At 43.4% G+C, this 13,548-nt stretch overlaps 1 protein-coding gene across 6 annotated transcripts in view; it reads left to right on the forward strand.

Moving 5' to 3' along the window:
* The window catches only part of DHX57 (DExH-box helicase 57), a 56,944-nt gene extending 46,725 nt beyond the window's left edge, over positions 1 to 10,219 (forward strand). For all 6 annotated transcript variants that reach the window (XM_004765517.3, XM_004765515.3, XM_004765518.3 and 3 more), the window contains 3 exons: positions 1,242 to 1,376; positions 4,404 to 4,604; positions 6,451 to 10,219. In XM_004765517.3, coding sequence (XP_004765574.1) covers positions 1,242 to 1,376; positions 4,404 to 4,604; positions 6,451 to 6,594 — 480 coding nt within the window. In that variant the 3' untranslated portion in view covers positions 6,595 to 10,219. The remainder of the gene's footprint in view (positions 1 to 1,241; positions 1,377 to 4,403; positions 4,605 to 6,450) is intronic.
* Positions 10,220 to 13,548: the final 3,329 nt, after the last annotated feature.

The raw sequence follows: 13,548 nt of genomic DNA on the forward strand, positions 1-13,548 counted from the left end.
TAAAAATTTGAATGGGTCATAAATGTCACCCAGCCGGGTAACCTGTGCATAACTAGCCTTCTATATTAGACAGAAGTTTGGTTCTACTACAGTTTCTCCTCTGGCCTCTGCTCAGGACTGCAGTTAGATGAGAACAAAATCAAACAAGCCAGGGCTCTGCCGTGGGACCACCTATGGCCAGCCTTCTGGAATATCCTCCTCTATGTGCTATTGGACTTTTACCTAAGTTTTAATTATCCAGTCCTTGCCAAACCTAGAAAGACTAAGAGTTTTTCTGAGTGCTAAATTGTTTCTCATTTAACATTTTGTTAAATGCTTGGTTGACATCTGCTGATGAATTTCTGGCACAGAAATTCAGTACTTGCATGCTTTTCAAGCCATTTGAAATTTATTTTAAAAAACCATTAGAAACAAAAGTATGGAGATAGAGGGGAAAAAAAGCAAAACCAAGGACTGGGAAGAGTAAAGCAGGCAGAGCATAAACTTTCAGGGCAATGAAAAGACCTGTATGATACCATTGTAATAGGTGCACATCATTTACATTTACACAAACCCATAGAATATACACGACCAAGAGCGAACCCTAAGGTAAACTATGGGCTTTGGGTGATTATGATGTGACACCAGTTTTTAAAAATTATAATACTGAATCCTGTCACTCTTAGTGGGAGTACAAATTGATACACCCATTCTAGATTTCATTTCTGAGAACTTATTTGTTAGGAAATAATTACAGATATGCATAAAGGTACAGCAAAGCAAATGTTCATTCTAGCTCTGTTTATAATTGCAGTCTGAAGTACCAATAAGAGGGAATTTATTAGTTAAATTATTTTAGATCTTTTAACTAGGTTAGCCATTTAGAATTGTGTTTTAAGAAAATATTTAACAACATGGAAAGATGTTCTCAATATATTAAGTTTAAAAAGTAGATTGGAGAAAATGATCCTACATTAGTTTCAATGTGTGTATATTTTTATTTATGTCATACATTTATAGTTTCTTTGTTTCTGTATATAAACAAATCTAGGACTGAAGACTAAAATATTTATCAAATATAGTGCTAATTATCTCTTAATTGTGTGATTATAGGATATCATTATTTTCTTCTTTCCTAATAACTTTCATGGAAAGAAATGTGTGTGTGTGTGTGTGTGTGTGCGTGCATGCATACGTGCATGCGTGTGTTTGTGTATAATTATCCCCGCCCCCAGCCCCCGCCAAATATACCTGTTGTTTAGGTGAAAAGCCCAGAAGGGAAATTTCAGAAGACCAGTACCGGAGCTGTCAGAATGCAGCCCAAATCAGAGGAGCTGAAGTTTGTCACCAAGAACGATGGCTATGTGCACATCCACCCTTCATCGGTGAACTATCAGGTCGGAGTGGTGGGGTACACCTGCATTTACACACGGCAGGCCTTACAGAGAGCAGCACTCTCTGGGGAAGGTTGAATAAGCATGAACAGACTAGAAATTGGACTGTTTGGGGAAAGACTATTTCCATTTTAAGAAAATTCTACTGGATACTGAAAAACTGCTCAAAGCTGCTTTCAGATGTAAAATTGTTTCTCTGCAGCAGTCATTTCTTAAGAAGTCAGGCTGTAACTGAATCACTAAATGTGTGTCTTAAAAGGGAACAGCCTGTACTTGCCGATGGCGCCTCCTGGGTGCTGCTTCCTCCTGCCGCTGCCGGGCTGCGCTCCTGCGGCTCCGCTCAACTCACCAGAGGTTACACGTGGCTTCCTAGTCGTCAAACCCAGAGAACACACCCTTTCCCCCTGGTCCTCATCAAACTTGACTCTTGCATAGTATTAGACAGCACTAACCTCCTGTCCTGAAACCATCTTTTTTTTTTTTTTTTTTAAAGATTATTTATTTATTTATTTATTTGGCAGAGAGAGAGAGAGAGACAGTGAGAGAGGGAACACAAGCAGGGAGAGTGGGAAAGGGAGAAGCAGGCTCCCCGCTGAGCAGGGAGCCCAATGTGGGACTCGATCCCAGGACCCTGGGATCGTGACCCGAGCTGAAGACAGATGCTTAACAACTGAGCCACCCAGGCACCCATGAAACTATCTTTGATATGGTTTTGCTCCTGAAATGCCACTTTCTTCTTTCTCTCTCTCTCATCGTCCCCGACACCTCTTTGACTAGTTCCTCTTCCTTCGCTCCGAAATTGTGGTTCTGTCCGTAGACCTCCTTTTCTCCATACGTTCCAGTTTACTCTTCCCGAACCATCAGGGCACTGTGATCCTGACTGCCACCTCCATGCTGTCACAGAGCCCCGGATCCCTGTCTTAGGCCTGGGCTTCTGAGCTCTCCAGCTGGAGCTCATCAGCCGGATGCCTGCCAGTCACCTCAGACTCATTATCTTCCACTTCCCTCTTCTCTACCTTTCTTCCCTGCCTCGGTGAACGGCACCGTCCCCGTCAGAGCCCTGCGGTCACAGGGTCCCTGCCACTCTTCTCCTTACTCCAGTCCCTTTGGACCGCGGGTGCCAGCAGTTGCACCTTCCGACACTCTTGGACGGGCCGACTCCTTTTCTCCCCACTGCCCCTTCCTCAGTTCAAACCCCAACATCTGTCTCCTGCCTAAAGTGCTAACACGCACGATCTGACTTCTGGTCCTTTCTCTGGGTGCTGCTGCCAAAATTAACTTTGAAAAACACACATTCAGTCCTGTCATTCCCTGGCTTAGAACTCTTCCTGTGTGGAATCTCCTGCAGATGCTCCTGGGACCCTGCGTGCCTGGCCCCTCCTGTACCATGTCCCCCACCGCTCCTCCCTAGGTCCTTCTGTGTGCCATGACTTTGGACACACTTTCTCGGGAAGGACACACTTCCTCTCATTCTCAGCAGGCTCCTAGCCTTTGAGCTTCCGTGAAGCAGCTCTCCCTCAAAGTTGCTTTTTACTTCTGGTTCTGCCATCGTGCATTTTATCCACTGTTGTGTTTATCTCATTATTTTACGGTTTATGGTACATTTCCTTCGTGGAATTGTGAAATTCCTAAAGACAGGAATTGTATGTCTGCATTTTTATATTCTCGATGTCGAGCGTGGTGCCTAACTGAAAGCAGATGCTCAATAAAACTTCGAGGAGAGTGGAACAGAAGAGGACAGGAGGACGGAGGAAGAGAATTCGAATTGTTAGGACTGGTCAGCCCCTTGCAACTACTGAGTAACATGTCTGCAAAGCATGAAAAGGGTCTCCTTAAAGCTCAGAAGAATTTGAGGTCCGGGAGGTCATCTGGTCTCTCAGCCGCACATGTACTTAGGAGCTAGAGGTCTGAGTTAGCTCCACTCCTCTTCCAAGGTTGCCATGGCATTCATGCAATGAATCCAAATTATTCATGCATCCGTTCAGTGTCTACTCGCGACTCCTCTGTGCCGGGCACTGTGGCGGGCTGTGGAAGACAGTGGATGAACTAGACAAGGGCTCTATCCTCAGGGAGCTTCTGTTCTGCTGAGGAAGACAGGCAAGAAACAAGTAAACAGATCATCTCAAGTCAGTGACAAATGCTACTAAGAGAAATAAAACAGAATAAGAGGTCGAGAGTGACCAGAGAGAGGCCATTTTGCTGAGTGGTCAGGGAAGAGCTCTCTGAGGAGAAAACAACTGAGCAGATCCTAAATGCAGTGAAGGCCGAGCCATGGAGATATCTAAGGAGAGAACATTCCAGCAGAGGAAATGAAGTCGGAGGCACACTGGCGTGCTGGTGGGGGGCAGGGAGGTGGGGGACGCAGGCCAATGGCCAGGACAGGCGGAGTGGGACGTGAGGAGCCAGAAGAGCAGCTGTGTTGGGACAAGCAGGCAGGGCCAGGTCCTGTGGGCCCTGTACAGGCCGTGGTAAGGATCGGAGGTTTTCTTCGTCCCCGGACGGTTCTGAGCGTACCTTTGTAAAGGATCATGGTGGCTGCTGGGTGGGAAAGAGACTGAAGAGGGAAAGCAGAAGGCTGGCGAGCGCAAAGGAAGCCACAGTGGTGTCCTGGGGGGGGGGGTCGGTAATGCTCGGAGCTGAGGTGGTCGCTGTCGCAGTGGGGAGAATATGTCAGTTCCTTATATTTTTAGAAAATAGAACCGACAGGACCTCGGGATAATTTCGATGGAGGGAGGGGAAAGAATAGTCGAGGATGGCTTCGAATGTGGGACGTGAGCTGCGAGGCGAATGGGAGCATCGTGTCCTGAGCGGGAGGGGCGTACTGTCGGGGGGGGGGGGTGCTTATCAGCTCTCCAGGGTGAGACGCCAGAAGGCAGTCGCGCGTGGAAGCCTGGCCTCGGCTGGGGGACAGGTACCAGCTGGAGAGAACTGGGGGAGTCGTTCACGGACAGGTGATGCTTCAGTCTGTGGAAAGGGGGAGGTCCCCCCGCCCCTGCTGACGGTGTCATCATCTGAGGTTTTCTGTTCCAGGTCAGACACTTTGACAGCCCCTACCTGGTGTACCACGAAAAGATCAAAACTAGTCGGGTGTTCATTCGAGACTGCAGTGTGGTGTCCGTGTACCCACTGGTCCTGTTCGGGGGAGGCCAAGTGAGTGTGCAGCTTCAGAGAGGGGAGTTTATTGTGTCCTTGGATGATGGTTGGATCCGATTTGCGGCTGCTTCGCATCAGGTAAGGGCTAGTGGGCCTGTCTGTGAGGCGTGGGCCCTGGGGGGCTTTGTGCTGTGAAGTAGAGGGCATTCCTTCAGGGGACGAGGACGACAGTGCTCAGGAAGAAAGAACGATGAGAGGGGCGGTGGGACACGGAGAGCAACCAAGGCTAGACAGAGGCCAGAGCTAGAGGCTCAGTGAGAGACTGGAAAGTGCATGGGGAGGGGAGCCCGGGATGGGCTGGTCTGAAGGGTTTGGGACAGAAGCCGTGAGTGAGTTGTTGGACCTTCCTAATTGTTGTACAAACGCATGTTCCCAGGAAATGTAGATGAGCGAAAATAAACAAAAATCACCCCGATTCTACCACTACCATTAAGGAAAAAATAAAGGTAACGGGCCTGAATTCTTTTATTCTCAGGTCTCACATATTCACTGTTGGAATCTCTGCAGAAATATTTAAGGAGGAATATCTGTTTAGGAACTAAAAATTCATTTTAACATTTGCATCTGGTAGAAAGGTAGCAAGAAGCAGAAATGCCAACATTAATGAGTATTGGCACATCTAACTATGAAGTCTTAAGCAGCATAGTCAATAAAAATATGTGAGCCATATATGTAATTTGTTTTTCTAGTAGCCACATGTAAAAAATAGGTGAAACTAATCTTAATTTTATTTAATGTAATACAGCTAAAAAGTTTTAATTTCAACATGTAATCAGTATAAGAATTTATTGAGATATTTTATACTGGGTTTTTATACTAAATCTTTAAAATCTGGGGTGTACTTTACACTCACAGCACATCTGTTCAAACTTGCCATTAGATTAGCCACATGTGACAGGAGTCTGCCATCTTGCATGGAAAAGGTCTAGAAGGCCAGGCATGGTTGGTTTAATTCAGCAGCTCAAGTATAACAAAAGCCTGGCTGACCTCATGGTAGCATAGCTCCAAGCCTCACATCTGTGCTGCAGCAAACTGTGCAGGAGTGGAGACAAGAAACTTCCTCTCCTAAATCAATTTCTCTGGCCAAAGGAATGTCATAAACTCTAAGGCCCAGATGATCTGAGTCATTCACTCTGGCAAAGCTCATGGCATGAGCCTGTTGGAGTTAGGTTGGGGTGCAAACTGCACAGTTGCCAAATGATCGGGGAGCAGCAAACCATGTTGGGAAGACCTCTCCATGCCCACTACACAGAAGCATAAGAAAACGCCATAAAAAATGTGGAGCTGTTTCTTACCATGAAAGCATCAAATGTATCCCAAAGCTACAGATTTTTTGGTTTAATATCTAGCATTTTATTTTTTTTTTAAGATTTTATTTATTTATTTGACAGAGAAAGATCACAAGTAGGCAGAGAGAGAGGGAGAGGGAAGCAGGCTCCCCGCTGAGTGGAGAGCCTGATGCGGGACGCGATCCCAGGACCCCAAGATCATGACCTGAGCCAAAGGCAGCAGCTCAATCCACTGAGCCATCCAGGTGCCCCAATAGCTAACATTTTAAATTCTCCATTTCCTGCTTTTCCTCTTGGAGCAAATTGAAAAGTTGACCAGGCTTTAATATGCAGAACACTACATAGAAGCCATTCTCTTTTCGTTAAATGAGATGTGCCAGAGGAGCCTCTTTATAATAGCTTTTATTTATTATATTGTAGAGCTGACATTGAGTGAATGTTCTTATAGTTGCATCAAGAAATTTTAGAAGCCCTTTAGAATAAAAATGTGTTTAGTTTCTCCTCCCCACCCCCGCATGGAGTTAAAATTACTACCAGAAATCTAGATAATGATAATCATCAGTGGGACATTACCTTTACTAACCTTTCCTCCCCTGGTGCCCCAATCACTGCTCACATTGCAACTTTCATTTTAGGTGGCCGAATTAGTAAAGGAACTCCGTTGTGAACTTGACCAGCTCCTCCAGGATAAGATAAAAAACCCAAGCATAGATCTGTGTACATGTCCTCGAGGATCCCGGATCATCAGCATGATTGTGAAACTTGTCACCACACAATAAAGTCCAGTCTCAGGAGAGTGCTTGCTCTTCCCCTGCTTCTCGCTCACCTGGGCAATAACAGCAGCACCTCTCCCTCCAGGCAGGCTCCGCTCTCTGGGCTGCCCCGGAGAAGGAGCCCAGGGCAGGCACCGCGCAGGCCCTGAGGCACCGCACACCTTTAGGGAAGGTTCCCAGACGGAGTATTTCTGACAGAACAAGGACACTCCCAGCACAATTTGGAGTGTCCATGTGAGGCAGTCTAAAAAACCAGCTTGCCTGTCTTTCTCTGTGACTATCCCGAAATGAATGAAATTCACCTCATCATACAAAAGTGAATGTTGAATCTCGATTCGGTTTTAATCTATGTATTTTTTTTCTATTTACATGAGGAGAAATACTGAAATTTTTTCTATTGTAAAAGCTCATCTGAAAGAAGTTAGAATAGAGAAGGACAAAAAATCATGTAAGCAAGAAAAATTAAGATTTCATTTTAGGCTATTAGCTATGAAGTAAACTTAAACTTGATATGTGAGGGATTTTTATTTTACTCATTAAAGGTCAGCCTAAAAGACCTGAAGAGCTCTTATTTGTTGTTAAAATGCAAGCTGGTTTTATCCTTACCATTCTTCTTCTTAGAAGCAGAAGAGTCTAGGTGTCTTTGTTCTGTTTTTGGATTTCCATTTAGGAATCTCTGCTCTTTCTTAGGAACACCCAGATCTAATGGCCACATTGCACATTACCCAGCAAGGAATTTTGACGGTCTTCTCCGAGCAGACTTGGCACAGCCGAGGTAGAAAAGATTGCCATGCTAGTGTCAGATTTTCAGCCATAAAAGTGTCTTCCAGGAGGCTGCTTATTTTCAACCAATGGGGAGCTAACATTTTGAAAAACTATCAGTACATTGACATTTTCTCTAGGCATTTATCCATGTGGCCAAGAAGCATCGCAGAGAGCTGAGTAGAAAAAATATTCTTACGTGTGTGTGGCACTTGGGTAGTCACTGCAGGTTTCATACCATAGATGGAATTCAGACTAATCAGCAGAACCACCACAGTGAAGGGAGTTCACTTTTCACAGTATTATTTCAGTTAAATTTTCAGGAAACCTTCTAGGCTGTCCAAAAAGGTCATTGCCCAGCGTGTTTAAGCCTTGGCACACTCGAAGAGCTTAGACTCTTAAGTATTGATTAAAAGGCATCAATCATGTCATCACTTTAAATTTAAAAACACGCATATGCATAGCACCTGCTGTATTCAAATTCTGACTCGCAGCGGAAACCAGGCTCACGTTACAGAACTGCTCAGGAGAAATGAAGAAGACCACACTAACCCTCTAAAACATCTTTTGGAACCAGTTCTACTCTCGTGGTGCTACAGTGGAGCTGATGTTGGCTGCCCCCCGCCCCCAGAGACATCTGCCCAAGCCGACCTGCAGCTTTCCACGCGGGTTTGCAGCAGAGCACATGGTGGGGAGTAAACTGCACAATTTTCCATCCTGAGCACTGAGAAATCGCTCCCCTCAGGGAAGCTATCCTTGGGCTGGTTACTTGTAGCCACACACAAATGCACAACTCATTCCACAGATGTGCCAGAATGTGGAAGAGATCAGGAAGCCTTGACTGAAGACACTGAGTAAGAAAATCCTCCCTGCCAAAACCAAACTTCTTACACCCCAGCAGTAAAATTATGAAGTCAATGAAGCAGGATGACTTCACAATTGAAGGTCAGAATGCAGTATGGCATTTCACGGTGAAATCAGATTTCTAAACCCCAGCAAGATGGTCAGCACTTAATGTTCATTTTATGGAGAATTCTGTAAATGTCGTAAATGTCTGCAGTATCTAGATTCCAGTATTACTGGAATCTAGCTAGGGAACAATATTGGTAAAGTACTTGCTACAAAAGTAGTCTGCATTGGGGTTTTGTAATCTGGGTCTATGGGGAGTTCTCGGGAAATGGGAATAAACATTCTTGCAGAGGTGGTCCTAGGTTGGCAAAGCACTAGTTCTGTCCTCTTCCTCCTTGAGTTCCGTACCTGAATATTACAATTCAGACTCCCTGACAAGTAATGAACTTTGGTCTTTATCGTCCCATTCTATTATTCGGGCAGTTTAACTAATACACCAAAGCGCACTGCCTGTGGATCTGTATGCAAATGGTAAATGTTCTTTTTCCTTTCTAGGCAGTGGTTGGAATATGTCCTTAAGAGGTTATCATAAAATAAGACCTTGTGAAAGCACTTTGTAAAATTAAAATGTAGCAAATGTAAGCAAATTGGGGCCAAGGGTGTGGTTTTCAGATGTGGCCCAGGCTGGCTTTTTGAGAACTGCACTCTTGTGTTTCTCAATTGCTGGGCTGAGCTGGGGCGCTCAGGCATCACACTTGGAGGGTGTCTTGTGGGTATCACCTAGTTGCCACATAAATGAGGATCCCTGAGGGCGTGATAATTATGCTCACACTGCCATTATGCTTAAACAAGCCTAGGCAGATGTTGGCTCTTTCCTCCTAAGTCATGCTAGAATTAAGCAGAATGCCTAGAGCTTATTTTCTCCCAAATGCAAGGGGAAAGTTTGCTTGAAATTTTTAGCCAGTTAATAAATACAGGGTGATCTATTGTTTTCAGAAGTTAGATCTTGATCGTGAAACTCTGTCAATACTTGAGTACCCACAGTACAGTGCCTCCGGTGGGAACAATGTAGAAACAGCTAACACAGTGTATTGTCCCAGCAATCGTTTCAGACTGTTCCAGAGTGGCAGGCTTCTTCCATTCTTTTTAAGTCTCACACGTGTAAAGCTATATAATGACTGTGTAAACCATTAATCACAATGAGGCATTAACAGGAGAGACTTTTTTTTCTTGCCATTTCAAAGTTAATACCCCCAAAACCATATATCAAAGAGATTGGTCTTCAGTAAGATTTATAGCCAATCACTAATCCTTAAGGTGCTTTCAAATCTTAGATGTCTTAATGATTTGCTTTGTCAAAGAACAGAGAAAGAGTTGTGCTGGAAATCACTCGCCTGATATGAGCCACCAGGAGTGAGGGACATCGATATTTCATAAAGATACAGGACAGCAGCCCAAACATGAACTTGTTCCCACAGACAGTTCATTCTCTCTCTGCCCCATCTTAGCCCAACAGGGGCCACCCCCACATTTACTCCTGAGTCAGTTCCAACACAGGGAATTGAGTAAACAAGCCAGGAGAGAGCTAGGAGGAGAATGATTTAGAATCCATTTACTGGATTTCTCCATCTGCATTTCAACTTTTTAGGAAAGAAACAAATTGCAACAAAAGACAGTAGGAGGGGTTGGTTTGAAAAAGCAGCGTCCCAGGGAGAACTGGGGGCTTATGTCTCATTCTTGATTTTGGCTCTGGTCACAATCTCAGTGTGGTGATATCAAGCCCCAAATTGGGCACTGTGATCAGCAAAGGCTGCTTGAGATTCTCTCCCCTTCTCTCCCTCTGCCTGTGCCCCCACTTATGGGCTCTTTCTCTCTCAGTAAATAAATACTTTTTTTTAAAAAAAAGGCAACTTCCCATAAATACCAACAATGTATTTGAGATGATGACCCTGACATTACAAATACAATATTCCTAAATATGGTGTAATAATGTATTTAATAAACATTTTCAGCAGAAGCATTTCAAACTGAGAGGTTTTGTTACTATTATTCCTTATGCAGAAAAATGCAGTCACTGATACCTCCTCCAACCTAGGTTTTACTAAAATTGGCCTGAAGGAGGTAATTTCCTTTCAAGTCAAATGAGCTTATTTTTATAAAGGGGAGATTATCCCTGGCCGATTTTCTTCTACAGTGATTCAAGACAGGATAACATAGCCCAAAAGACTCATTTACTTACTGAGAGTCCCCTTTTAATAAGTTTTGCCTCATTCCATACCTAAGTTTCAAGTGTATTAAAAGTATGTGTTAATCATTCAAGTAAGACTTTATTTGTCCGTGGAGGTTGATTAACTATAATATAGGCTCTTACCATGTACAAAGACTATAAAGAAGTTTCCTCACAGGAGCAAATGTGTATTTTGCTTGTTTTAAACCAGTGGTTCTCAACTGGAGGCAATTTTGCCCACCAAGGCCCATTTAGCAACATCTGGAGATGTTGTCACAACTGAGGGGGGGATTGGGAGGTACTCCTGGCATCCAGGGGTTAGAAGCCAGAGATGCTGCTGAGTATCCTACAATGCACAGAATCTTCCTCGAACAAAAAATTATCCAGTTCAAAATGTCAGTAGTGCCAAGGTGGAGAGAACCTACTTAAACAAAATGAGATAGGTGACTACTTAAAATGTCTAGCTATTAGTTACTAATCATATAAATTACACCCACAGTTGTCTCTGAAAATTATGCCTAAATCAACCCTAATCAACATGTACTGTGTGAATAAGAGCATATGAGCCCATCATGTTGTTACCAAATGCAGAGTACTTAAGGTCTGAGGAAATTATATGTACCAATGGGAAAAGCTATATACAGATGGATAGGGATACAGTTACTTTAAAAACATGTTCTACCATTAAATTTCATTTTTGTAAGTATCACATTTTGAAAATGTGAAAATAAGTTAAAATGTGTTTTGAAAATACAATTAGTATGCGACACTAATACTGTTAACATTTTCCACTTGCAAAACTCAAGTTCTCACACTTAGGCCCACATTAGATATCTGAAATACACACACCCTTACTTTATCATTCTGTTACCTGAACAGAGTCCAACCTTTGGCCAATATTATATAACACAAATAGGGTTTTAAGAAGGGGGATGGGGGGCGCCTGGGTGGCTCAGTGGATTAAAGCCTCTGCTTTCGGCTCAGGTCATGATCCCAGGGTCCTGGGATCGAGCCCCACATCGGGCTCTCTGCTCGGCAGGGAGTTTGCTTCCTCCTCTCTCTCTGCCTGCTTCTCTGCCTACTTGTGATCTCTGTCTGTCAAATAAATAAATAAAATCTTAAAAAAAAAAATAAGGGGGATGGGAATATATAGCTCTATTGGTGGATAACTGTAAAATGTTGAAATCTAACATGAAGCCTAATCAGGAACTGTAATTTCTAGGTTCAGTAATCCTCCTACTGTTTGAACTGGGGAAAAAACAACAACAACAACAACCAAAAAAAAAAGTTTATTTTAGGACTTGATCATTAGTAAGATTACCGGACTGAAAGTCAGAGATGTGTTATGATCTTCAGACAGATGTCTTTACAAATAGGGGCCATGCTATACCATGGGCACCAAGGGACAATCCCATCTGAGGAGGAAACTAATCCATTCATTATAGACCCAGCACAAAATAATCCATAATTACAGACGTTTCTGTTAATGCCGCCCTTCTGTCTCTGAAATTCACCTGTGCACTTTCCCATTTAAACTCCAGCTGTCCCCATTATTTCTGGTCCATAAATCTTTATACCATACTTTCCACAGTAAGCATGGCTAAGACGGATTAATGGAAGCATGCAATCTGATTAGTTAACAAGGAGGCTGATTGTCCAGTTTATAACTAATGTGTGCTACGTGGCTAGTTTGAGACCCATTTTGGGGTTGCAGAAATTCCTCCCACATTTATGCTCTTAATTTCAACATAACCAACATTTTAAGCAGGTGCTATGTGCCGGCCACCCTAGGAACCCAGGATACAAAGATAAACTGGGACACAGGAAAGAGGACAATAGAGGAATAAAGTTTACTTGAATAAACTCTATCAGGAGCATAATTAACCCCTCACCTTTGAAGGTTTTAAAGAAACTAGATCCCTATATGTTGAAATTAAAACAAAGCATACTAATGGCTTTGACCAAGTCTTAATTCTTTTTAAGGATCTCATCTCATTCAGCAATTAGATGTGCTTTTTTTTTAAAAGATTTTATTAATTTACTTGAGAAAGAGCAAGTGAGAGTGAGCATGAGTGTGGGGGAGGGCCAAAAGGAGCAGAAGAGTGACAAGCAGACTTCCTGCTAAGCAGGGAGCCCAATGTGGGTCTCGGTCCCAGAGTCCTGGCATGACCTGAGCTGAAGGCAGATTTTTTTTTTAAAGACCTTATTTATTTGACATAGCAAGAGAGCACAAGCAAGGGGAGCAGCAGAGGAAAAAGCTGGCTCCCCGCTAAGCAGGGAGCCTGACTCAGGGTCCTAGCCCAGGACCCTGGGATCATGACCCACTGTATTTGGGAGGCACCTGGGTGGCTCACTTGGTTAAGTGCTCAACTCTTGGCTTTAGCTCAGGTCATGGTTTCATGGGTCATTTGATGGAGCCCCACCTTGGGCTCCGTGCTTGGCGGGGGGAGTCTGTTTGACAATCTCTCCCTCTGCCCCTCCCCGCAATCACACCTGTGCTGTCTCTCAAATAAATAAACTTGAAAAAAATTAAAAAAAAAAAAAAAAATTAGAAAATCTATGTGACCTTAAATTAGGCAGAGTTCTTACCCACAGACACCAAAAGCATGATCCATTAACAGAAAAAAATTGGTAAATCAGTCAATTTCTTAAACTTCTGCAGCTCAAAAACATCATTAAGAAAATCCAAGACAAGCCACAGACTGGGAGGAAGTATTTGCAAATTATATTTCGGTAAAGCACTTGTATCTAGAATATATTGACTTTAGAGCTTGGGTGCCTGGATGGCTCAGTTGGTTAAGAGAATGCCTTCAGCTCAGGTCATGATCCTGGAGTCCCAAGATCAAATCCTGCATCAGGATCCCTGCTCAGCATGAAGTCTGCTTCTCCCTCTGACCCTTCCCTCTCATGCTCTCTCTCTAAAATAAAATCTTAAAAAAAAAAAAAAAAAAAGACTTCTTAGAACTCAAGTAGACAACTCAGTTTTAAAAATGGGCATAATACTTGAGTAAACATTTCACCAAGGATACAGATGGCTTAAGAAGCCCATGAAAAGATGTTCAACATCATTAGTCATCAGAGAAATGCAAATGAAATATTACTTCATAGCCTCTAGAATCACA

Source organism: Mustela putorius, unplaced genomic scaffold, assembly GCF_011764305.1.
Source record: "Mustela putorius furo isolate JIRA1106 unplaced genomic scaffold, ASM1176430v1.1 tig00000281_pilon_pilon_pilon, whole genome shotgun sequence".
In the NCBI taxonomy this organism is placed as follows: domain Eukaryota; kingdom Metazoa; phylum Chordata; class Mammalia; order Carnivora; family Mustelidae; genus Mustela; species Mustela putorius.